Source organism: Nerophis lumbriciformis, linkage group LG26 (assembly GCF_033978685.3).
Source record: "Nerophis lumbriciformis linkage group LG26, RoL_Nlum_v2.1, whole genome shotgun sequence".
NCBI lineage: Eukaryota > Metazoa > Chordata > Actinopteri > Syngnathiformes > Syngnathidae > Nerophis > Nerophis lumbriciformis.
In genome coordinates this window covers 20438333-20464771 of record NC_084573.2, presented here as the reverse complement: position 1 = coordinate 20464771, position 26439 = coordinate 20438333, and the positions used below count along the sequence as shown (strand labels likewise).

General features: G+C 39.7%; 1 protein-coding gene across 4 annotated transcripts in view; it reads left to right on the top strand.

The window, feature by feature from the left end:
- Positions 1-1213: 1213 nt before the first annotated feature.
- LOC133623823 (brain-enriched guanylate kinase-associated protein) overlaps positions 1214-26439 on the top strand; it is a 98686-nt gene continuing 73460 nt past the window's right edge. For 3 of the 4 annotated variants that reach the window (XM_061987239.2, XM_061987242.2, XM_061987238.2), the window contains exons 1-2: positions 1214-1300; positions 1372-1528. Coding sequence is in view for 1 of the 4 variants with exons in the window: in XM_061987236.2 (XP_061843220.1) it covers positions 6292-6582 (291 nt within the window). In the remaining 3 variants the exon portion in view is untranslated. Of the gene's footprint in view, positions 1301-1371; positions 1529-6234; positions 6583-26439 lie in introns of those variants that run through there. The other variant, XM_061987236.2, reaches the window with a different exon arrangement.

Below are 26439 nucleotides of genomic sequence, written 5' to 3'. Positions count from 1 at the left end.
TATATTTCTAACAGTGTTAAAGTTGTTTATACGGCCATCCTCAGTGTTACCTGTATCGCTGTTGATCAAGTATACATGCTTTAGGATGTGCCGTTTTGTGGGTGGTCTTATTCATGTGCCTCCACTTTCACAGCATCCTTATGATATCTATGGACAGCGTATTCTCCCCGTCAGCCATTTTGTAGTTGTTATGGCTTACATATGGAGTAAGATATAAGTTAGGACTATATCATACTTGCCAACCCTCCCGGATTTTCCGGGAGACTCCCGAAATTCAGCGCCTCTCCCGAAAACCTCCCGGGACAAATTTTCTCCCGAAAATCTCCCGAAATTCAGGCGGACCTGAGTGACGTGTCGACAGCCTGTTTTCACGTCCGCTTTCCCACAATATAAACAGCGTGCCTGCCCAATCACGTTGTAACTGTAGAATGATCGAGGGTAGAGTTCTTGGTTTCTTATGTGGGTTTATTGTTAGGCAGTTTCATTAACGTCCTCCCAGCGCGGCAACAACACACAACAACAGCAGTCACGTTTTTGTCTACCGTAAAGCAGTTCGTCTGCCGTAAACAGCAATGTTGTGACACTCTTAAACAGGACAATACTGCCATCGACTGTACATGCATATGTGACAATAACATCTAGGGCTTTTAGAGAGTGCAGTGCACAACTGCGCACACAACAAGGAGACGAAGCAGAATGTATCATCAGAGAGGGTGTTTAGCATGGTTAGAAAAATAGTTACAGAGAAAAGGATGGATAATTCAACCCTTAACTCAACAATGAGTAGATGAGTGTTATGTGTGTGTATATGTGTAAATAAATGAACACTGAAATTCAAGTATTTCTCTTATTTGTACATACATATATATATATATATATATATATATATATATATATATATGAAATACTTGACTTGGTGAATTCTAGCTGTAAATATACTTCTCCCCTCTTAACCACGCCCCCAAACAAGCCCCCTGGCCCCCCACCTCCCAAAATCGGAGGTCTCAAGGTTGGCAAGTATGCTATATGATACTTTTTGTTAGAAATGGCAACAGTGGAGGATGCATGTGCACAACAGGATAAAGAAAAAGGGGCTTATTGACTGCAACTTAATAAAAATGGCGAACTCACGCAAACCTCCGTCATATGCAGTATTGCGGTTTCAAAAGCTTATAAAAAATGCCATGACGCGTGAGACATAAACTACATCTCCCAGAATCCTCTGCGCAGCGCGGGACCGCAATGTGGGGGCGCGTCGCGCCGTAAAGGAGAGAGTAAAAGGAAGCAGGAAGTGAAATGTGTAAGTAGATGAAAGGAATTGTTTCTTTTAAAAATCCAAATAACTGCTGGAGTTATGTTGCTAACAAACAGACAAACCAACCCTGGCGAAAACATAACCGATTTGGTGGAGATAATAAAGCGCGCCACGTGGGTTTCGAGCGTTCGGTGCCGAGGGAACGCACCTGCTGCACACCACACTGCTTGATAAGCTACCATCACCCGGAGACGATGAGCGTCAATTTGTGAGGTATTTACATTATTAAAAGTTAAAGTGAGTTTATATATTTATATATATACTACAATCAAATGTTGAATAAATGAATATAATATGAACGTTTTGAAATAGACCATCATATAGTGTATGACCTAACTTGTAGGAAACTTCAGTAAAGTTGTGTATAAACGAATATATAAAACGCCATGCAATTTCCATTCCACTATTGTTTACATCAGCGAGTTATGTTCAACGTTTACAAAACCATTCTTGCCAACCTTGAGACCTCCGATTTCGGGAGGTGGGGGGCGTGGTTAAGAGGGGAGGAGTATATTTACAGCTAGAATTCACCAAGTCAAGTATTTCATATATATATATATATATATATATATATATATATATATATATACATATACATATACATATATATATATATATATATATATATATATATATATATAAGAAATACTTGTCTTTCAGTGAATTCTAGCTATATATATATATATATATATATTTAATTATATATATATAAATAAGAGAAATACTTGAATTTCAGTGTTCATTTATTTACACATATACACACACATAACACTCATCTACTCATTGTTGAGTTAAGGGTTGAATTGTCCATCCTTGTTCTATTCTCTGTCACTATTTTTCTAACCATGCTGAACACCCTCTCTGATGATGCATTCTGCTTCGTCTCCTTGTTGTGTGCACAGTTGCGCACTATACTCTCTAAAAGCCCTAGATGTTATTGTCACATATGCATGTACAGTAGATGGCAGTATTGTCCTGTTTAAGAGTGTCACAACATTGCTGTTTACGGCAGACAAACTGCTTTACGGTAGACGAAAACGTGACTACTGTTGTTGTGTGTTGTTGCCGCGCTGGGAGGACGTTAATGAAACTGCCTAACAATAAACCCACATGAGAAACCAAGAACTCGCCCTCGGTCATTCTACAGTTATAACGTGATTGGGCAGGCACGCTGTTTATATTGTGGGAAAGCGGACGTGAAAACAGGCTGTCGACACGTCACTCAGGTCCGCCTGAATTTCGGGAGAAAATTTGGAGAGAGGCGCTGAATTTCGGGAGTCTCCCGGAAAATCCGGGAGGGTTGGCAAGTATGACAAAACAGTAATCAAATCCACATAGTCGTTGAAAGCCACGAATCAAAATAAATAAATAAATGATAAATGGGTTGTACTTGTATAGCGCTTTTCTACCTTCAAGGTACTCAAAGCGCTTTGACACTACTTCCACATTTACCCATTCACACACACATTCACACACTGATGGAGGGAGCTGCCATGCAAGGCGCTAACCAGCACCCATCAGGAGCAAGGGTGAAGTGTCTTGCTCAGGACACAACGGACATGACGAGGTTGGAACTAGGTGGGGATTGAACCAGGGACCCTCGGGCCGCGCACGGCCATTCTTCCACTGCGCCACGCCGTCCCTAATAAAATAAACATTTACAACACAATACAGCACATAAACAACATTGACAGGTCTAGAACTTCTGAGTTTCGAAGGGCAAAGGATCGACTAATTTAGCACTCCATTTAAACTATGAAATTAACCTACCTAAATAAGTTGTGTATGTGGCCACATTTTTCCCCAACAGCCTGTAATTGTTTGTGTTTTTTTAGTTTTTTTATTTGTTCCTTACTCGACATTCACCGAACACCTGACGTCGTTCCAGACCCTGATGCAACTAGTGTATCTCTCGGAAAATCCTGGAACAACTCGACTGTTCTCGTTGTCGGTTAACCTTTCACATGCGCTTCCAAAATGGCTGTGCCCATGTTTATACCGATTAAAGTTAATTATGCGATGTCTTAAAGGCCTACTGAAATGATTTTTTTTTATTTAAACGGGGATAGCAGATCCATTCTATGTGTCATACTTGATCATTTCGCGATATTGCCATATTTTTGCTGAAAGGATTTAGTAGAGAACATTGACGATAAAGTTCGCAACTTTTGGTCGCTGATAAAAAAAGCCTTGCCTGTACCGGAAGTAGCGTGACGTCACTAGTTGAAAGTCTCCTCACATTTTCCCATTGTTTACACCAGCAGCGAGAGCGATTCGGACCGAGAAAGCGACGATTACCCCATTAATTTGAGCGAGGATGAAAGATTTGTGGATGAAAAACGTGAGAGTGAAGGACTAGAGTGCAGTGCAGGACGTATCTTTTTTCGCTCTGACCGTAACTTAGGTACAAGGGCTCATTGGATTCCACACTCTCTCCTTTTTCTATTGTGGATCACGGATTTGTATTTTAAACCACCTCGGATACTATATCCTCTTGAAAATGAGAGTCGAGAACGCAAAATGGACATTCACAGTGACTTTTATCTCCACGACAATACATCGATGAAGCACTTTAGCTACGGAGCTAACGTGATAGCATCGGGCTTAACTGCAGATAGAAACAAAATAAATAAACCCCTGACTGGAAGGATAGACAGAAAATCAACAATACTATTAAACCATGGACCTGTAACTACACGGTTAATGCTTTCTAGCCTGGCAAAGCTTAACAATGCTGTTGCTAACATTGAAACTAACTTAGCTACGGACCTCGACAGAGCTATGCTAAAAACATTAGCTCTCCACCTACGCCAGCTCTCATCTGCTCATCAACACCGAAGCTCACCTGCGTTCCAGCGATCGACGGAGAAACTTTTCTTACCTAATTGTACCTGCTCTTGTGTATTTGGGCTCTACATAAGTCCCGGAAATTTGAAATCAAACCATTGAGGCATGGCGGAGATATTTATAAAACAATCTTGCATTCCTTCATACTTCTTCCAAACGAGTCGTTTGGAATTTGCCCCAATTGTGAAATTTTTCCCATTGGTGACGTCAGCGGATATATCCATGTATGGTAAAGTTTTCCTCGAAGAGCTTTGCCCGAATCCATCATTGTAGTCCGACAAGCTCTTTCTCTTGTTATGGGGCAGACTGGCTCGTACATTCTCCGCTGTTGCCATTTCTAATACAATAATTAGAATAGAACGCTTTACTGTCCTCAAACATGACAGACTCGATGTCGAAGCGCTAAAACTACAACATATGGCTGACGGGGAGAAGACTCAGTCGAAGTGGACGCACGTAAATAAAACGGCACACCCTTAAGAGACGGTCAGAAAGCGGTTTGAAGATGGTCTGTAAAACATAATCAATGCAACATTTTTACCAAAGCACCACCATTACATGTTATGGAGACCACAAGGAAGTGTTTTCAATGTAGAAAGAAAAAAAATCAGAATATTACCTTTTTAAATGGGGAATGGACCCATTACCTGCATTGTAGGCCGCTTCTTACTAGCAGTTGTTTTACTGTTTAGAACACACAGTAAAGATAAAGACGTGTTGTTGTCTCGTATTAAGATTGTGTAAGATGGGCAAATTTGGAAAAAAGTGCAGTTAGGACCACCTGTGTCCAACACTTATTTCTAACCACCGAAAACATGCCTGGCGACAAGACATTTGTGCCTGTGTTTGTCACAAAATTCTAGTATTTCTGCAAATATTATAGTAAGTAATTCATGTACATGCATGACAGTTTTGTTGATCAGGGGTTTTATTGCAAATGTGTTGCTGAACAAGACTGTGTGCTCGCTGTTAAGTGCAGATCAATGCTCTTCTGAAGCCACTGACCTGGAAAATGCTGAAAAGCTTTGCTTGCTCTGCTATCGATAGGCATTGTAATTAAGAGCACCACCCGCAGTGCAATTGGTGTTAAAACTAGCAAAGATAGTGTCTGGAATTGTGTGAAAATGTCTTTCTCATTATTCACAAGTCTGCAGTGTCTCTGTGGATTTAAAGATTGGATGTGTGTTTGTGGGCAAACATGAAATAATGAGTGATGGCTTTGTCTGGTTGACCTAATGGGACAGTTTTGTTGTTATCATTAAATTTTAAGCCACAAGTGGCATTGCCTGACATGGCAGAATGTTATCCTGGCAGTAAAGGAGGCCATCTGTTCAGCCTCGAGTGGAAAGTATCGAATCTCTTCTAGGTCAGGCTCTAGTGAATTGGGTGAGAACTCTTTAAAATTGGTGTTGTTTACTGGACTTTGCTTAATTTGTCAGCTGCAACCTCACAGACAGACCATGAATTCAGGAATCAAACCTATGGACAAGACTGGTAGCTCTGTCCCACAGAGAAGCAAACGTTCCTGGGCCTCCTCGGCTTCCTTGTGCCCCATGTTCAACATTGATCAGGTCTGGTTAGAAGAGCTCATTGGCCTCTCTTCAAAATCTTCCAGCCTGGCTTCCAGTTGTTGTTTACCTGCAAGAAGTAGCCCAGGAGGCAGCAGTGAGTGCAGGAGCAGCCTGGATAGCTGGAGCTCAGGGGTGACCTCCTTTCTCCACTGCTCAATCAAGAAGCAAAGTCAAGAAGTCTTTCAGGCCAGCCTTAAAGAAAAGCAAAGGTGGCCAACCTACCCTGCCAGGGGTTGTTACTTCAGAGCACATACCGGCAAGCAGGGAGGGGAGAACAACCACATCGAACGCCATGCATGGGCTGACAGAGGTGGAGAGCATCAGGGGAGGGGCTCTGCTCAAACCCAAGCTAGTGTAAAAAGATGTAAAGAGAGGCTGTTGCAGAGGAAGATTGGAGACAAAGTGAAGTTTTCACAGTTCCTGGATGAGGTGGCATCCAACGTGTTTGACCCGAACAGCTTGCAAGCTTTTGGAAAAAACGCAAATCCCTTTAGCTCAAGTCTAGGTCAACCGCAAGACAAGGTCCAGGCCCAGAGGAGCCACAGGCTGCCACACTCCATGGCCCAGCAGCAGACCGCTTTACCGGAACAACAAACCCCGGAAGATCAGCTTCCAACTGACTGTCCTCTGAAGACCTACCTGGAGACAGACATCGACACTGTCAGGAGGGAGGACCAGGCGGAGGACGTGGACAACAAACATGAAACACATTCGCTGTTACTGATAGAAGAACAAAATGTGATTCCGCCTCCTCCGAATTTCTGCCAAGGATTTCAGAGTTTTCTGGAATTTAACCACGGCTCCAGGTACCCCCACAGATCTACCTCTCTACCCAGAGGCATCAACATGGTGAGTCTTAATGATTGGTCACTCAACACATGTTCTAACTGAAACATGTTGTGGAGCTTTTCTGCTTTCATGGGTTACCTCAAGGTACTCCAGCTTCCTTCCACCTCCAAAGACATGCACCTGGGGATAGGTTGATTGGCAACACTAAATTGGCCCTAGTGTGTAAATGTGAGTGTGAATGTTGTCTATCTGTGATGGCTCTGCAATTAGGTGGCGGCTTGTCCGGGGTGTACCGCGCCTTCCACCTAGGGATGATGTTTGATAAGAAATTATCGAGTTCAAGCCTATTATCAAATCCTCTTATCGAACCGATTTCTTATCGATTCTCTTATCGAGTCCAGATAGGTTGTTGTATATGGAAAAAACCACACAATATTTTGTTTAACAAAAGCTCACTTTTATTATATAAGAAAAAAATAAAATCTAATAAATAAATAAATATTGACTGTTACCCCCCCTAAAAAAATAAAATAAAATTAATAAATATTGACTGTTGTTACCCAAAGTATATTAAGTGGGATTTTTCAGAAAAACAAATATATACAGTAACACAAAAACAACCTGTCTCTGTGATCACTATAGGTGTATAAATAACAATAGTGTTAAATAAAATCAGTCCCTTGGGCACACAACTGAAAATAATACAGCTCTCCAAAAAGTGCACTTCTGCTGCTATTTGACATAATTGTTTGTTATGATGCTTTGACATTTTTGCACTTTATTTCTTAATTGAAAGAAAATTCTATGAAGAGAAAAGTTGTTTGCAAATGTGGTTACAATGCTAAAATATGAAAAGTTAAAGCTAAAAAAAGAAATAAACTTTATTGAGTTAACATTATTTCTTTATAGGGGGAAAGATGTGATGTTATGAGCAAGGCTAGGGAATATAACAACTACACTACCCAGCATGCAACGGGAGTGAAGAGCATGCGCGGTAGCCCCGAAAAGTGTTGTTGCATGTCGCCACCCGGCAGCTAAGAATGAGGTTATGAGCACACTGTGAAAGTAAACGTCAAGAACTCAGCCAACACGCCTCGTCTGTATTATTTATAATTAGACAGACAGTGTGATTTAGTTTTGTTTACAAGGAAAGAAAAACAAAAGTTAAAAAAGGGAGCTCATGTCATATATGTCGTATATATATGTGTGTGCTGCGGTTGCTTTAAGAACGTTGCGACAGCTGCCGTAAAGGAGGTGCGTTGCTAGCCTGGTTGCTATGTTTCCGGTTGGTCGTAAAAGTGTTCGTCATGTGTTTGTACCCTGCTCAAATCTCTCAGTAAAGTTGTTCATTGGATTATACCTTTTGTTTTGAACTTTATTACACCTTGGAGCGTTTTTTCCGGTCCATTGTTTTTCCTGCTTTCCCTATCTGTGCCTAATGACTGAGCTACGTGACGTCATTTCTTGTGATGTCACACGGGGCATTTCTGGTCGGGACGGGATCGTTCCGAGGGATTCGAATAAAGAACCAACTCTTTTTCTTTACTATAGTGGTCTCAATAACGGGTACCGGTTCTCAAAAAGGGATTCGAGTCCGAGGACTCGGTTCTTTTCTTATCGAACAACAGGGAAAACCAGTTTCGAGTATCATCCCTACTTCCACCCGACAAACCAAAAAGTTCAGTTATGATTGATGTTATGCCCTGAAATGTAATAAACACTTTTTCTTCTGTTGTTTGATACTTTACATTAGTTTTGGATGATACCACAAATTTAGGTATCGATCCGATACCAAGTAGTTACAGGATCATACATTGATCATATTCAAAGTCCTCATGTGTCCAGGGACGTATTACCTAAGTTTTTAAATATAATATAAATGTTTAAAAAAGGAAAAAAGATATTGATGTAATCATTGTAGTATTGACTAGATAAGCTCTTGTCCTTTAATATGATTACAGTGGATGTCAGGTGTAGATCCACACATGACATTTGTTTACGTTGAGGAGCGCTAGCTTTTGTTAGCGGTAACGCCGGTGAGCTATTATATCCTCCCGAAGCGTGTAGTGAAGCATGTTCACCTATTCCTCGTCCTGCAGGGATCATACTTGTGAGAAACTCACTTGATTTGTCGCCAAGGAGGTGACGATTAGTGATTTAGAAGTAGCTAAAACACTGCCAACTGCGGATGGATGTTTACCGCTAACTAGATAGCCACGTTTTAAAGCACTTCTTGTAGAGCGGCGTTTCAGTGTTCTAGCTTCACTTTTATCGTTAGTTTTTAAGCCAAAATGCGTCCATTCTCATTTTTCTGTCACCACATAGTGTCTGCCTGTAAGTACTTTGTGATTTTGCGCTGCCGAACATGCTCCTCTTCTCGTAAAACCAGCAATGTCACAACATGCCGACGGCGCACCATCATGCCCTTTAAAAAAAAAAAGGGAACCAGTATCTTTCAGAGTATAGAACCGTTTTCATTAGTACCACGGTACTTTACCGGTACCTGTATACTGTACATATATATATATATATATATATATATATATATATATATATATATATATATATATATATACACACTTTTTATTTTGTGAAAAAAAATCCTGCATGTCAGCTTTGTGTTATTAGTAGGGCTGCATGAGAAATATTGGATGAATAATTATAAAAATATTACCTTTTTTAAGTGAGCAAATCATCCACTCCATTTCTCCTCCTCTCGTATTGTAAACAAACATGGCGTCAACGTTTGAGACTACTTCACTGTTTTAGAGGAAGATATTCCGTGTTCTATTTACATTAAATGTTCTGCAAACATTTTGCAAGGAAAAAAAAAACATTGTGCTTCAACACATCAAACCTTTTCAGGCACCTGAAACGCCATTATTGTGCAATCTTTTTTTTTAAAGCCTACGAAGATGACTGCTGCTAAAAAAGATGGCCCAAAGCCAGTCACAAAGAAAGGTGTGCTCACATTACATTTTAATCTACGTTAAAAAAAACATAGATAAATAAGTTAATTGGTTATCGTTATAATACTTGAGCAGCAGGAAGTTAAATTGGCTTAAAAATTGTACGTCCCTCATTTTTTGCGTCAACATTTTTATTTTTTTAGAACTATAGGGAAGGGATTCATATTGCCCCATGCCTGGGTGGATCTCCCGTGAACAGAAGGGGGCTAGGGGATTGATAATTTGTCAATGCAGTTTGCTGAAAATGATGGAAAGCGCCACTCCACATAGCAACTGACGCTGTGCTGAAAGTTGGAATTGCCACAAAACGCATTTTAAGATATTCAAAATTCTACTGCCATCTTGCGACAAAGGTGGATAGTGCAACCCCCCCATTTTTTCGCAATGAATGGGGCCATATGAATCCCCTTCCTATTGTCATTTACACCTATTTGCTCTTTTATTTCCCTCTATGTGTGTTTTTATTTTGAAATACCATATTTTTCGCAATTTAAGGCGCACTTAAAAGTCTTTATTTTTCTCAAAAACTGACTCTGCGTTTTATAACCCAGAGCGCCTAATGCACATATTAATTCTCATTGTGCTTACTGACCTCGAAGCAATTTTATGTGGCACAAAGTGTAATAACTGTGACCAGTAGATTGCAGTCACACATAAGAGATACGTGTGGGACTGCAGGTTGACTGATGCCTGTTCAATCAATGATGCGAGCAAGTGCCTGTAAGCAAGCAACACCAAAGCATTGATGTTTCATTGAGAATATAGAACATTAGACACAGCGCTAAAATATCTGTTAAAATATTTAAGAACAATTTTTGGTAAGCCTCGAAACTGCAATACTTCAATATACAGGTATTATTATGGTGTGTGTATAAGGACAAAAGTATTTGGCCACCTGCCTTGACTCACATATGAACTTGAAGTGCCCTCCCATTCCTAACCCATTGGGTTCAATATGATGTCAGTCCACCTTTTGCAGCTATTACATGTTCAACTCTTCTGGGAAGGCTGTCCACAAGGTTGCGGAGTGTGTTTATAGGAATTTTCGACCATTCTTCCAAAAGCGCATTGGTGAGCTCACACACTGATGTTGGTCGAGTTGGCCTGGCTCTCAGTCTCCGTTCTAATTCATCCCAAATGTGTTCTTTCGGGTTCAGGTCAGGACTCTGTGCAGGCCAGTCAAGTTCATCCACACCAGACTCTGTCATTCATGCCTTTAGGGACCTTGCTTTGTGCACTGGTTCACAGTCATGTTGGAAGAGGAAGGGGCCCGCTCCAAACTGTTCCCACAAGGTTGGGAGCATGGAATTGTCCAAAATGTTTTGGTATCCTGGAGCATTCAAAGTTCCTTTCACTAGAACTAAGGGGCCAAGCCCAACTCCTGAAAAACAACCCCACACCCATAATTCCTCATCCACCAAATTTCACACTCGGCACAATGCAGTCTGAAATGTACCGTTGTCCTGGCAACCTCCAAACCCTGATTCGTCCATCAGATTGCCAGATGGAAAAGTGTGATTCATCACTCCAGAGAACGCGTCTCCACTGCTCTAGAGTCCAGTGGCAACGTGCTTTTTACACCACTGCATCCCACGCTTTGCATTGGACTCGGTGATGTATGGCTTAGGTACAGCTGCTCGGCCATGGAAACCCATACCATGAAGCTCTCTGCCTACTGTACGTGGGCTAATTGGAAGGTCACATGAAGTTTGGAGCTCTGTAGCAACTGACTGTGCAGAAAGTCTTTGCAGTATGCGCTTCAGCATCCGCTGACCCCTCTACCACTTGGTGGCTGAGTTGCTGTTGTTCCCAAACTCTTCCATTTTCTGATAATAAAGCCGACAGTTGACTTTGGAATATTTAGGAGCGAGGAAATTTCACGACTGGATTTGTTGCACAGGTGGCATCCTATGACAGTTCCACGCTGGAAATCACTGAGCTCCTGAGAGCGGCCCGTTCTTTCACAAATGTTTGTAGAAACAGTCTCCATTAGGGATGTCCGATATTGGCTTTTTGCCGATATCCGATATTCCGATATTGTCCAACTCTTTAATTACCGATACCGATATCAACCGATACCGATATCAACCGATATATACAGTCGTGCAATTAACACATTATTATGCCTAATTTGGACAACCAGGTATGATGAAGATAAGGTACTTTTACAATTTTTTTTTATAAAATAAGATAAATAAATTAAAAAAAATTTCTTGAATAAAAAAGAAAGTAAACAATATAAAAACAGTTACATAGAAACTAGTAATTAATGAAAATTAGTAAAATTAACTGTTAAAGGTTAGTACTATTAGTGGACCAGCAGCACGTACAATCATGTGTGCTTACGGACTGTATCCCTTGCACACTGTATTGATATATCTTGATATATAATGTAGGAACCAGAATATTAATAACAGAAAGAAACAACCCTTTTGTGTGAATGAGTGTGAATGAGTGTAAATGGGGGAGGAAGGTTTTTTGGGTTGGTGCACTAATTGTAAGTGTATCTTGTGTTTTTTATGTTGATTTAATAAAAAAAAAACCAACAAAAACCGATACCGATAATAAAAAAAACGATACCAATAATTTCCGATATTACATTTTAACGCATTTATCGGCCGATAATATCGGCAGACCGATATTATCGGACATCTCTAGTCTCCATGCCTAAGTGCTTGATTGTATACACCTGGGGCTGGGCCAAGTGATTAGGACACCTGATTCTGATCATTTGGATCGTTGGCCAAATACTTTTGGCAATATAGTGTATTAGGAGACATGTTATCTGCGGCGGGCCAATAAAAAATGTGCCGTGGGCCGCACTTTGTGCACTTTGTACACTTTGCCCTGACTGTGACAGAGACAAATGTGCATTGCAGAAGACGCTCAGGAGGATGTTAGGAAGTATATACTTTTGCGCTTGACTATAGAGATGCAAGCTAAATAAACAAACACCCCAGATATTAGCATTTTAGCAACTTTAGCATCTGATATTTTCCACTGTTCAGTCCGGTTCGTGGAGCTGATGCCGATTACGCTTCATAGGGACCGGAGAAGTTGTTACTTGTGTCCTCATCAGCATTCTCCCTGGCCAGTCTCCCCTGGTCACGCAAGCAACATGCACGGAACATCGCAATCGTCCACTGACTCAGCCCATTTAGCAGTGTTTATTGTGTGACAACCCTCATTCGCTCAGCTTGTAACATAACCTTTTACTAAAACGGCCGGCTCGGGATGCACAGAATCAACTCAAATGTCGCCTTTAATCAGAGAATTGCAACTAGTGGTTTCCCCCTAGACACGTGTTGCGGGGAAGACAGGATTAAAGGCTCAATTAAACATTACTGCTTCCAAAGTGAATGTATTTGCAGTCTCAGCATGATGTTCATCCCAGAGGCGGAGGATAATAAAAGCACAGGAGGGGGGGGGGGAATTATTTACGGGTAAATAAAACATGAAAAACATTGTTTTTGAAAGAACCCAACATTAAGGAAGGCTCTTAAAAATTAGCCATGTGGTCGTTCGATATTTAAAGGGAGGCTCGGGTTGCCTTAATTTATTGTCTGATTAAAATTCAGCCTTTGCCGTCACCTTAGCAACTGCTTGAAAAAAAAAAAAAAAAAAAAATGGTGGGCGGTACGGGGGCTGTGGAGCCAGCATGCAAGCCTGTTGGTGTTGCTTGCTGCAAAGTTTCATGTCCTCGCACACATCCTTGTACTTGCGAGTGCACATGTACGAAACGGCTGTCATGATGGATAGATTCATAAATGCATACTGTAGGTACTCAATGCTGCCATGTTGCATTGCTTTCTTACAAGTTACAATATCAAAAAAAAAGCAGGGACTGCAATCAGTAATTATGCCTTTATACAAAGGAAATATGAAAATGTTTTATTTTTTTGTAGAACTACACTGCATCTCAGTGAGAGCTGTGCAATATTTGTCATACTTTATTTTACTACAGCACTTCAGTGGTTTCATACAATATACTAATAGATACATAATATAGGCCAGTGTTTTTCAACCTTTTTTGAGCCAAGGCACATTTTTTGCGTTGAAAAAATCCGGAGGCACACCACCAGCAGAAATCATTAAAAAACGAAACTCAGTTGACAGTAAAAAGTCGTTGTCGCAATTGTTGGATATGACTTTAAACCATAACCAAGCATGCATCACTATAGCTCTTGTCTCAAAGTAGGTGTACTGTCACCAATGTTGGGTTAGTTACTGAAAACCAGTAACTAGTTACAGTTACTAGTTACTTTATTTCAAAAGTAACTCAGTTACTAACTCAGTTACTTACACCAAAAAGTAATGCGTTACTGTGAAAAGTAACTATTTAGTTACTTCAACTTTTTTTTTTATTAAAGCTCCCATTAATGCCCTTTTAGCCTTCATTTCAGTACTGTTATTGCTCTGGAGAATAATACAATCTGTTGATCAACTTGACATGCATTTGCATCACTGAACTCTGCTAAGCAATGTGGTCTACATACAACACACAAAGACAAAGATATGTTTCAAAGGGCCAATTTATTTCAGGCCAGAACAAATTGACAAAACTATTTTAAATAGCTGCAACATAACATACATAAGTAACAAACAGCATAATAACGACCTAGGTGTAAACCTGGCTTCACCTAAGGAAGGCACACGTGACATACACAAAACCTAACCAGGCAGATTTGAATTGTTGTTTTGTGCAGTAGACGGGATCTTTGATCCAAGACACAACTTACATTTACCGTATTTTTCGGACTATAAGTCGCAGTTTTTTTCATAGTTTGGCCGGGCTCCAGTGCGACTTATATATGTTTTTTTCTTTTTTTTATTATGCATTTTCGGCAGGTGCGACTTATACACCGGTGCGACTTATACTCCGAAAAATACGGTAACTAAAATGTTTTTTTCTTTGTGCTCGACAAAAGAAAAGAAGTGAGAATATCTCATACTTGCCAACCCTTCTGAATTGCAGTGCCTCTCCCCGGGACAACCATTCTCCCGAATTTCTCTCGATTTCCACCCGGACTTAAGGCACGCCCCCTCCAGGTCCGTGCGGACCTGAGTGAGGACAGCCTGTCGTCACGTCTGCTTGGCCAACCAAAAAGTAACCACAGAACACTGGTGTTCTGTGGTTACTTTTTGGTTGGCTAACGGTTTACGTTGTATTGCGCACGCCCCCCTCCCCTCCCCCAACCCTCCCTCTCCACACCCAGACACACACAGAGCGCGCCTCCGCTTGTGACACAAGCGATTCAGAAGAACGACACTGCAGCGCTGCAATAAAACATACTCAGATCTTCTGTTTCTAGCCAATACTACATAAAAAATAACGTAAAATAACGCAGTAACGCATCATGTAGTAACAGTAACTGAGTTACTGAATATAAAAAATAACGCGTTACATTACTAGTTACCGCCGAAACTAACGCCGTTACAGTAACGCGTTACTTTGTAACGCGTTAGTCCCAACACTGACTGTCACGACCTGTCACTTTTTTTGAGGTTTTTGCTGTTTTCCTGTGTGTAGTGTTTTAGTTCTTGTCTTGCGCTCCTATTTTGGTGTTTTTTTCTCTTTTTTGGGTATTTTCCTGTAGCAGTTTCATGCCTTCCTTTGAGCTATATTTCCCGCATCTACTTTGTTTTAGCAATCAATAATATTTTAGTTGTTTTTATCCTTCTTTGTGGGGACATTGTTGATTGTCATGTCATGTACATTGTGGACGCCATCTTTGCTCCACAGTAAGTCTTTGCTGTCGTCCAGCATTCTGTTTTTGTTTACTTTCATTTTATACATGGAGACACGCAGTGCTCTTTTTAGATGCATTACATGTATGTTTCCTACTGTTTGCACACATGTCACACCTACTGTGCAAATATATGACCTGCATCTGGTATCTTTTGGAAGTTTACATCAGACATGTGCTTTATGTATATATGACAAATGGTATATATTTTTTTAAATCGGATTAATCATGATTAATTACAGGTTTTTTCTTGTCTACATAATTTAAGTTAACTTAAAAAAAGAGCATGATATTTGGACACAAATGCATTTTTTTGGGTCAGAATCTCATAAAGCAGTGCTTCTCAACTATTTTCCTGTCGGAAGAAGAAAACATCCCCCGACCCCCGAATATTAATTGTATCCAAAATGGTACACCACTGCATAACATTGTATCCAAATTAACATGAAAAAAACCCTAAAAAATAAAGAAATATAAATCAACTTATAACAAATAATAATTATATCAACTTTGTCTTTTAGTCTGCAAAGTACATCAATTTGACTGAAACAAAGATTCTAATTAAATCCTTATTTAAACTATACACATTTTTTTGACTGACTTTAAATATTTATACTGAAAAATAAAGCTAAATAAACTAAAATAACTAAATAATACATTCAAATTGATCAGCAAATTTAACTGAGGAGCACAATATATAAAACACTTTAACCTCCAAAACAAAAATAAATAAAACTTTTTTTTTAATTTTTTTTTTTTTTTTTTAATCAAAATGTGGAAGTCAGGATTAATGGCTACAATGAGCACGTTTTGTCGTGCACAGCTTTTCAAAGCGTGATACTGCAAGATACTGATAAAGCATCCGGGGTCACACGCCCCACTATTTAAAAAGAAACGTCATACAGGAACTTTTTAAAGTGTTTTACTTGAATGCACAATTTAATTGTTCAAAACTTGCAAACAGTTTTATCCAAAATTCCGTCAGGGTTTATATTGAAGTGAACAGTCAGTCTCCTCACTCATCTTTGCATAATCACTGGCCTTATAAAAACCCTCAGCCTTTTTCAGTTAACGAAAAAGTTAATGAAATTGTGCGATTAATCTACTTATATACATAATTAATGCAATTATTGTTTAGATCAGGAATTCTCGAGCTGTGAGAATCGTGTATAGAGAGAGTATGGCCAACTCGGTTTCAGACAATCTCCTCAATGATTGGTCAAAAGGCACTGACGTGACTACAGGATGCCATGACTGCTACCAACTTTGAGCTGATGTATACGACGCTTCCTCGTTTGACTTTTCGACGTGTAAAAATGCCCTGTTGTGCAGGTTGGGGCTGTTCTACCTGCAAAAAAAATATGGAAAGCTTTTACATGGCTTCCCCCACAACCCGGAACGAAGACAAGTAAATGGGAAAAGAAGGTTTATCGACAACACTGGAGAGTGTTGCGTTTCCAGCAGATGTTCCTCCCAGTGAAATTAAGTTGTGCTGGCTGCTCCCAAGTTCTTTTGATGACACATAAGCTGAGTTCAATTTGACCACCAGACAGAATGGGTATTTTGTGATTTATTTTCAAAGCTTTGAAAATAAACGTGAGACCAATCCAGTACAGCAAGCGTTCACTAGCGCAGCTAAAATGATCTAATCTAAAATACGGAAACCTTCTCATCTATAAAGTGTCTCTTGCTCCCACCCTCGTTGTCTCTTCCTCCAGCCCGAACACACACCCATTGTCCTCTTCAGCTGGGCACAGGAACAGATAAGAAAAAGGAGTTATAGCTACTCCCTGCATACCACAACTTCAAGGTTGACACATACAGTACTTGCAGACAACCAAAAGAGAACAACAGGAAGAACACTAGGTGTTTTGTAATATGACTATGAAAGTAAAGAAGTAACACTTAAATATGGATATATGTAAATACCTGCCTCCGACCAGAGCCACCAACTACGGTCTCTTGTGCCACGTAAACACAACGTCTGCGTTTTGTTCAGGAGAGAACACACATAAGCTTATACCAATAAATAACAGTAGAAATTAACAAATTAAAGAGATAGTTTGACAAACAGTCTATCCTTGAATGTCAGTAAAACTAAGGTAAAGCAATTAGGTAACAGTGGAAGAGAAAGTGCAAATACAAATAGACGGAGTAGACATTGAAAGGGTAAAAGAAACACAATTTTGGGTGTAACAATAAATGATAGACTTAGACAACGTTGTCTAGTGCAGTGATTACAAACAATAGGTTGGAGGAAGCCACCAGAGTTGACATACTTCACACAACAATCACAATTTCTCCATGATTGTTGGTTCAAAGCTAATGAAGTTTTTTTTTGTTTTTTTTGCACCGTCGCGTGAATGTTAAAAAGCCTGCTGATCACTAGACACTGCAGGAATGTAGCAGTGTGTGTCAAATACAGCCGCAAAAAAATTATACTTTCACGAAATAAAAGCAAGTTTTGTTGTAAGTCGATGAGCTGGAGTATATTTAGAACTATATATAGACGTCTTGTGTTGGTTTATTTCGTCAAAACGACAGCAATTCCATGCATACCATACCGTAGACTTCATTGGTAGCAAAAATGGCGCCTGTCGTTTAGTTTGCCATGCTCTCTTTCATACACGACTCTGCCGCTATTAGTACACCAAAGAATAGCTTAATTAAATATGTAAACACAGTGTTACTGTTCAAAAAGTGTGTAATGTTAGTGTCCAAAAATATTAACTATATTTACTACGCAACCATATTTTAATGTTTGTCATTATGGTAGTACTTGGAAAGCCAAGTGTTTTCTGAGGAAGTACTTGGTAAAAAAAAAGACGTATTATGTTGGTTTATTTCGTCAGAAAAACTAACGTCAAAAAGACAGCAATTCCATGTATCCCACACGTGTCATTGGTAGCAAAAATGGTGCCTGTCGTTTAGTTGGCCATGCTCTCTTTCATACATGACTCTGACTCTGCCGCTGCCATGTCTTGTTAGTAAACACAGACACGCCCCCCCACCCCCTCCCCACACCCACACACACACACACACAGCGCCTCTTCTCTTATCCCCGTTGTGACACAGGAAGAATCAGAAGGACGACACTGCAACTCTCCAATAAAACACACTCAGATCTTCTGTTTTTAGCCGATACTACATAAAAAAATAACGTAAAATAACGCAGTAACGCATCATGTAGTAACGGTAACTGAGTTACTGAATATAAAAAATAACGCGTTAGATTATTAGTTACCGCCGAAACTAACGGCTTTACAGTATCGCGTTACTTAGTACCGCGTTAGTCCCATCACTGATCCCGACACAGCCGCACACGTCATTGGTAGCAAAAATGGCGCCTGTCGTTTAGTTGGCCATGCTCTCTTTCATACACGACTCTGCCGCTGATGGTACAACAAAGAATAGCTTAATTAAATATGTAAACATAGTGTTACTGTTCAAAAAGTGTGTAATGTTACAAAATATTAACTATATTTACTGGCCAACCGTATTTAAATGTTTGTCATTATGGTTTTACTGGGAAAGCCAAGTGTTTACTGAGGAGGTACTTGGTGAAAATAAGATGTATTATGTTGGTTTATTTCGTCAGAAAAACTAACGTCAAAACGACCGCAATTCCATGCATCCCGGCACAGCCGCACACGTCATTGGTAGCAAAAATGGTGCCTGTCGTTTAGTTGGCCATGCTCTCTTTCATACACGACTCTGCCGCTATTGGTACACCAAAGAATTGCTTCATTGAATATTTAAACACAGTGTTACTGTTCAAAAAGTGCGTAATGTTACAAAATATTAACTATATTTACGATGCAACCGTATTTAAATATTTGTCATTATGGTAGTACTTGGAAAGCCAAGTGTTTTCTGAGGAGGCACTTGGTGAAAATATCATGTATTATGTTGGTTTATTTCGTCAGAAAAACTAACGTCAAAACGACCGCAATTCCATTCATCCCGACATAGTCGCACACGCCACTGGTAGCAAAAATGGCGCCTGTCGTTTAGTTGGCCATGCTCTCATTCATACACCCTATTGGTACACCAAATAATTGCTTAATTAAATATTTAAATACAGTGTTACTGTTCAAAAAGTCTGTAATGTTACAGTGGCCAAAAATATTATCTATATTTGCTACGCAACCGTATTTTAATGTTTGTCATTATGGTAGTACTGGGAAAGCTAAGTGTTTTCTGAGGAGGTACTTGGTGAAAAAAAGACGTATTATGTTGGTTTATTTCGTCAGAAAAACTAACGTCAATACGACAGCAATTCCATGCATCCCGACATAGCCGCACACGTCATTGGTAGCAAAAATGGCGCCTGTCGTTTAGTTGGCCATGCTCTCTTTCATACACGACTCTGCCGCTATTAGTACACCAAAGAATTGCTTCATTGAATATTCAAACACAGTGTTACTGTTCACAAAGTGCATAATGTTACAAAATATTAACTATATTTACGATGCAACCGTATTTAAATGTTTGTCATTACGGTAGTACTTGGAAAGCCAAGTGTTTTCTGAGGAGGTACTTGGTGAAAATAACATGTATTATGTTGGTTTATTTCGTCAGAAAAACTTAACGTCAAAACGACCACAATTCCAATTCCGAACGTACATTGAAAATACACGCAACCCTAACTCATAGCCGCACACGCCATTGGTAGCAAAAATGGCGCCTGTCGTTAAGTTGGCCATGCTCTCATTCATACACCCTATTGGTACACCAAATAATTGCTTAATTAAATATTTAAATACAGTGTTACTGTTCAAAAAGTGTGTAATGTTACAGTGGCCAAAAATATTACCTGTATTTGCTACGCAACCGTATTTTAATGTTTGTCATTATGGTAGTACTGGGAAAGCCAAGTGTTTTCTGAAGAGGTACTTGGTGGAAAAAAAGACGTATTATGTTGGTTTATTTCGTCAGAAAAACTAATGTCAAAACAACAGTAATTCCATGCATCCCGACCAGTGTTGGGTTAGTTACGGAAAACCAGTAACTAGTTACAGTTACTAGTTACTTTATTTCAAAAGTAACTCAGTTACTTACACCAAAAAGTAATGCGTTACTGTGAAAAGTAACTATTTAGTTACTTCTTTTTTTCTTTTTTTTCTTTTTTTTTTAAGTTCCCATTAATGCCCTTTTATCAATCAATCAATCTTTATTTATATAGCCCTAAATCACAAGTGTCTCAAAGGGCTGCACAAGCCACAACGACATCCTCGGTACAAAGCCCACATACGGGCAAGGAAAAACTCACCCCAGTGGGACGTCGATGTGAATGACTATGAGAAACCTTGGAGAGGACCGCATATGTGGGTAACCCCCCCCCCCCTCTAGGGGAGACCGAAAGCAATGGATGTCGAGTGGGTCTGACATAATATTGTGAGAGTCCAGTCCATAGTGGATCCAACATAATAGTAAGAGTCCAGTCCATAGTGGGGCCAGCAGGACACCATCCCGAGCGGAGACGGGTCAGCTTAGCTTTCATTTCAGTACTGTTATTGCATTGGAGAATAATACAATCTGTTGATCAGCGCTAGGATTTTTCAAAATGGGGTCCCAGGGACCCCATCAAGTCATAAAAATGGGATCCTACAGTAAATTTTTGGGGTCACACTTTTTTGTAAGCGTTTTGAAAAAAAAAAAAAGATAAACGTATGCATTATCCTGTTATATCTCACATTCTATATTGTGTTTTGGAAAAAGGTTGTCATAAACGTTACTTAATTCATTAAAAAAAATAATAAAAAAAGAAAACAAATTTGTATACAAATGTAAATGTATTCAGTTATAAACATTCATTCACTTTCTTCTTTCCTTCATGGATCTAAACTTTACCGCTGCTGGTAGTTTTTTCTACGTTTTTATTTAATATGTTGTAAGTGTATTTATTTCAGTATAAAAGTGTAAAAAGTGTTTTGCTTCGGTCATGAAATGGTGTGTCAGGGCATACATACATTTTATATTTAACGCTTAAATCTCTGGAGTCTACATCAACTTCAGATCTATCCCTCATTTCAAAATGTTTTAGTTTTTTTTATGTTGTTTTTTTGTTTGTTTGTTTTCCTCCCTTTTTTTGTCAAACAAAACAATGTTTTTAATGGCAAACACACAAAATATGCAAAATCTTCCACCAAAAATATTTTTCAAAGTGGAATATTTGATGTGAAGTAATCAGAACCTTGGATAGGTCAATAATTCATAATAACATTGATTTTGATTCAATATTATGTTTTGAGCAATGACAGTTTGAAAGAAATTGATTAACGTGGACCCCGACTTAAACAAGTTGAAAAACGTATTCGGGTGTTACCATTTAGTGGTCAATTGTAGGGAATATGTACTGTACTGTGCAATCTACTAATAAAAGTCTCAATCAATCAATCCACTGCCTCGCTCTCTCGCTCTTTCTGTCTCTGCCCCTCCCTCACGAATGCTGCTGCGTGCGCACAATTTGTTTTGTTTTTAACCCCTTCTTTACCCTGAACGTACATTGAAAATACACGCAACCCTAACTCAAAAGGCCGGACATTTGAGGCATTTAAGAAACTCCGCCCGGACAGCCCCGCAAAAGAGGACATGTCCGGGGAAAAGAGGACGCATGGTCAGTCTAGAATATCTCCATGTTAAAAACTCGGCTTCAGCTCCACCATGTCTTGTTAGTAAACATAGACACGCCCCCCCACCCCCCACACCCACACCCACACCCAGACACACACACACAGCGCCTCTTCTCTTATCCCCGTTGTGACACAGGAAGAATCAGAAGGACGACACTGCAACTCTCCAATAAAACACACTCAGATCTTCTGTTTTTAGCCGATACTACATAAAAAATAACGTAAAATAACGTAGTAACGCATCATGTAGTAACGGTAACTGAGTTACTGATTATAAAAAATAACGCGTTAGATTACTAATTACCGCCGAAACTAACGGCTTTACAGTATCGCATTACTTTGTAACGCGTTAGTCCCAACACTGATCCCGACACAGTTGGTAGCAAAAATGGCGCCTGTCGTTTAGTTGGCCATGCTCTCTTTCATACACGACTCTGTCGTTGATGGTACACCAAAGAATAGCTTAAAGGGGAACATTATCACAATTTCAGAAGGGTTAAAACCATTAAAAATCAGTTCCCAGTGGCTTATTTTATTTTTCGAAGTTTTTTTCAAAATTTTACTCATCACGCAATATCCCTAAAAAAAGCTTCAAAGTGCCTGATTTTAACCATCGTTATATACACCCGTCCATTTTCCTGTGACGTCACACAGTGATGCCATTACAAACAAACATGGCGCATAGAACAGCAAGATATAGCGATATTAGCTCGGATTCAGACTCGGATTTCAGCGGTTTAAGCGATTCAACAGATTACGCATGTATTGAAACGGATGGTTGTAGTGTGGAGGCAGGTAGTGAAAACGAAATTGAAGAAGAAACTGAAGCTATTGAGCCATATCGGTTTGAACCGTATGCAAGTGAAACCGACGAAAACGACACGACAGCCAGCGACACGGGAGAAAGCGAGGGCGAATTCGGCGATCGCCTTCTAACCAACGATTGGTATGTGTTTGTTTGGCATTAAAGGAAACTAACAACTATGAACTAGGTTTACAGCATATGAAATACATTTGGCAACAACATGCACTTTGTGAGTGCAGACAGCCCATTTCAGGCGCGATAAGAACATATATTTTTCCACGATTTCAGCACTCAGGTTAACCATACCTAAATAGACACAAAATACTGCATTACACAAGACTACCCGAATGTACTCGAATGATTGAAAATAATTAATGTTTTTAAGCTAAATTATTGGTAAACACAGTTTATGTATAATAATTTATGTAAAACCGCGAGTAATGAATAAAGTTTTCATCAATTAATATATTCTGTAGACATACCCTCATCCGCTCTCTTTTCCTGAAAGCTGATCTATCCAGTTTTGGAGTTGATGTCAGCATCTGCTTTGAGTGTCGCAGGATATCCACACATTCTTGCCATCTCTGTCGTAGCATAGCTTTTGTCGGCAAAGTGTGCAGAACAAACGACTGACCATTTCGTCGGCTTTCCCCACAGCCTCGTATTTTGAACAAATTTCGTCCAATTTCTTGCCACTTTCGCATCTTTGGGCCACTGGTGCAGCTTGAATCCGTCCCTGTTCGTGTTGTTACACCCTCCGACAACACACCGACGAAAGTGAGAAAATGGCGGATTGCTTCCCGATGTGACGTCACAACGTGACGTCATCGCTCCGAGAGCGAATAATAGAAAGGCGTTTAATTCGCCAAAATTCACCCATTTAGATTTCGGAAATCGGTTAAAAAAAATATGGTCTTTTTTCTGCAACATCAAGGTATATATTGACGCTTACATAGGTCTGGTGATAATGTTCCCCTTTAATTAAATATGTAAACACAGTGTTACTGTTCAAAAAGTGTGTAATGTTACAAAATATTAACTATATTTACTGGCCAACCGTATTTTAAATGTTTGTCATTATGGTTTTACTGGGAAAGCCAAGTGTTTTCTGAGGAGGTACTTGGTGAAAATAAGATGTATTATGTTGGTTTATTTCGTCAGAAAAACTAACGTCAAAACGACCGCAATTCCATGCATCCCGTCACAGCCGCACACCTCATTGGTAGCAAAAATGGCGCCTGTCGTTTAGTTGGCCATGCTCTCTTTCATACACGACTCTGCCGCTATTGGTACATCAAAGAATTGCTTCATTGAATATTTAAACACAGTGTTACTGTTCAAAAAGTGCGTAATGTTACAAAATATTAACTATATTTACTATGCAACCGTATTTAAATGTTTGTCATTATGGTAGTACTTGGAAAGCCAAGTGTTTTCTGAGGAGGCACTTGGTGAAAATAACATGTATTATGTTGGTTTATTTCGTCAGAAAACTAACGTCAAAACGACCGCAATTCCATGCATCCCGACATAGTCGCACACGCCATTGGTAGCAAAAATGGCGCCTGTCGTTTAGTTGGCCATGCTCTCATTCATACTCCCTATTGGTACACCAAATAATTGCTTAATTAAATATTTAAATACAGTGTTACTGTTCAAAAAGTGTGTAATGTTACTACAGTGGCCAAAAATATTACCTATATTTGCTACGCAACCGTATTTTAATGTTTGTCATTATGGTAGTACTGGGAAAGCTAAGTGTTTACTGTGGAGGTACTTGATGAAAAAAAGACGTATTATGTTGGTTTATTTCGTCGCCATTGGCAGCAAAAATGGCGCCTGTCGTTTAGTTGGCCATGCTCTCTTTCATACACGCTATTGGTCCACCAAAGAATTGGCCTTGTGGTTAGAGTGTCCGCCCTGAGATCGGTAGGTTGTGAGTTCAAACCCCGGTGGAGTCATATCAAAGACTATAAAAATGGGACCCATTATCTCAGCATCAAGGATTGCAATTGGGGGTTAAATCACCAAAATGATTCGCGAGCGCGGTCACTGCTGCTGCTCACTGCTCCCCTCACCTCCCAGGGGGTGAACAAGGGGATGGGTCGAATGCAGAGGACAAATTTCACCACACCGAATGTGCGTGTGACAATCATTAGTACTTTAATTAAATATTTAAATACAGTGTTACTGTTCAAAAAGTGTGTAATGTTACAGTGGCCAAAGATATTACCTATATTTACCACGCAACCGTATTTTAATGTTTGTCATTATGGTAGTACTTTTTGAGAACCACCCACCTCCAAAGACATGCACCTGGGGGTAGGTTGATTGGCAACACTAAATTGTCCCTAGTGCTAGAACAGGGGTAGGGAACCTATGGCTCTAGAGCCAGATGTGGCTCTTTTGATGACTGTATCTGGCTCTCAGATAAATCCTAGCTGACATTACTTAACAAGATAAGTAATGAATAATTCCGCTGGTAATCACAGTGTTAAAAATAACCACGTATCAACCAGACTACAAAGCCATCAGCAAAACCATACAGCACTAGAAGTAGCATTAATGGTAAGAAGTATTTTATTTATTATTGGTTACCTTCAGAATAACTGTTATTAAAAAGAAAAAGAGACTTATACCGTATTTTTCGGAGCATAAGTCGCTCCGGAGTATAAGTCGCACCGACCGAAAAATGCATAATAAAGAAGGAAAAAAACATATATAAGTCACACTGGAGTATAAGTCGCATTTTTGGGGGAAATGTATTTGATAAAACCCAACACCAAGAATAGACATTTGAAAGGCACTTTAAAATAAATAAGGAATAGTGAACAACAGGCTGAATAAGTGTACGTTATATGAGGCATAAATAACCAACTGAGAACGTGCCTGGTATGTTAACGTAACATATTATGGTAAGAGTCATTCAAATAACTATAACATATAGAACATGCTATACGTTTACCAAACAATCTGTCACTCCTAATCGCTAAATCCCATGAAATCTTATACGTCTAGTCTCTTACGTGAATGAGCTAAATAATATTATTTGATATTTTACGGTAATGTGTTAATAATTTCACACATAAGTCGCTCCTGAGTATAAGTCACACCCCCGGCCAAACTATGAAAAAAACTGCGATTTATAGTCCTAAAAATACGGTACTCTAAAAATGGTGGTCTTACTTAAAAATGCACGCATTTAGTTGTATTCAGTGTTAAAGAATATTATATGGCTCTCACGGAAATACATTTTAAAATATTTGGCTTTCATGGCTCTCAGCCAAAAAGGTTCCCGACCCCTGTGCTAGAATGTGAGTGTGAATGTTGTCTGTCTATCTGTGTTGGCCCTGTGATGAGGTGGCGACTTGTCCAGGGTGTACACCGCCTTCTGCCCGAATGCAGCTGAGATAGGCTCCAGCACCCCCCGCGACCCTGAAAGGAACAAGCGGTAGATAATTGATGGGTTTTAGATGAATCACATGACTTACTGTAACCCATTATTTTTGACAGTAATATTCTTTGCAGACTCAACAGATGTAGCCACCTGTATCCCTCCCATGCTGTATCCGTCCCCTCCTCTCGGTGTCTCTGCGCTCTCTTATTTAGCGCCATCGGTCAGGAGATGCGATATACTCTATATCTGCAGTCTGGCTGCAATGGAGGTTTCCACTCTATTCCCCCATACCCACCCCCACCCCCCCTTTATGCTTCTCTCCGCTCTCACGCTGTTGAGCTGATGTGATTGTTCCCACCTCACA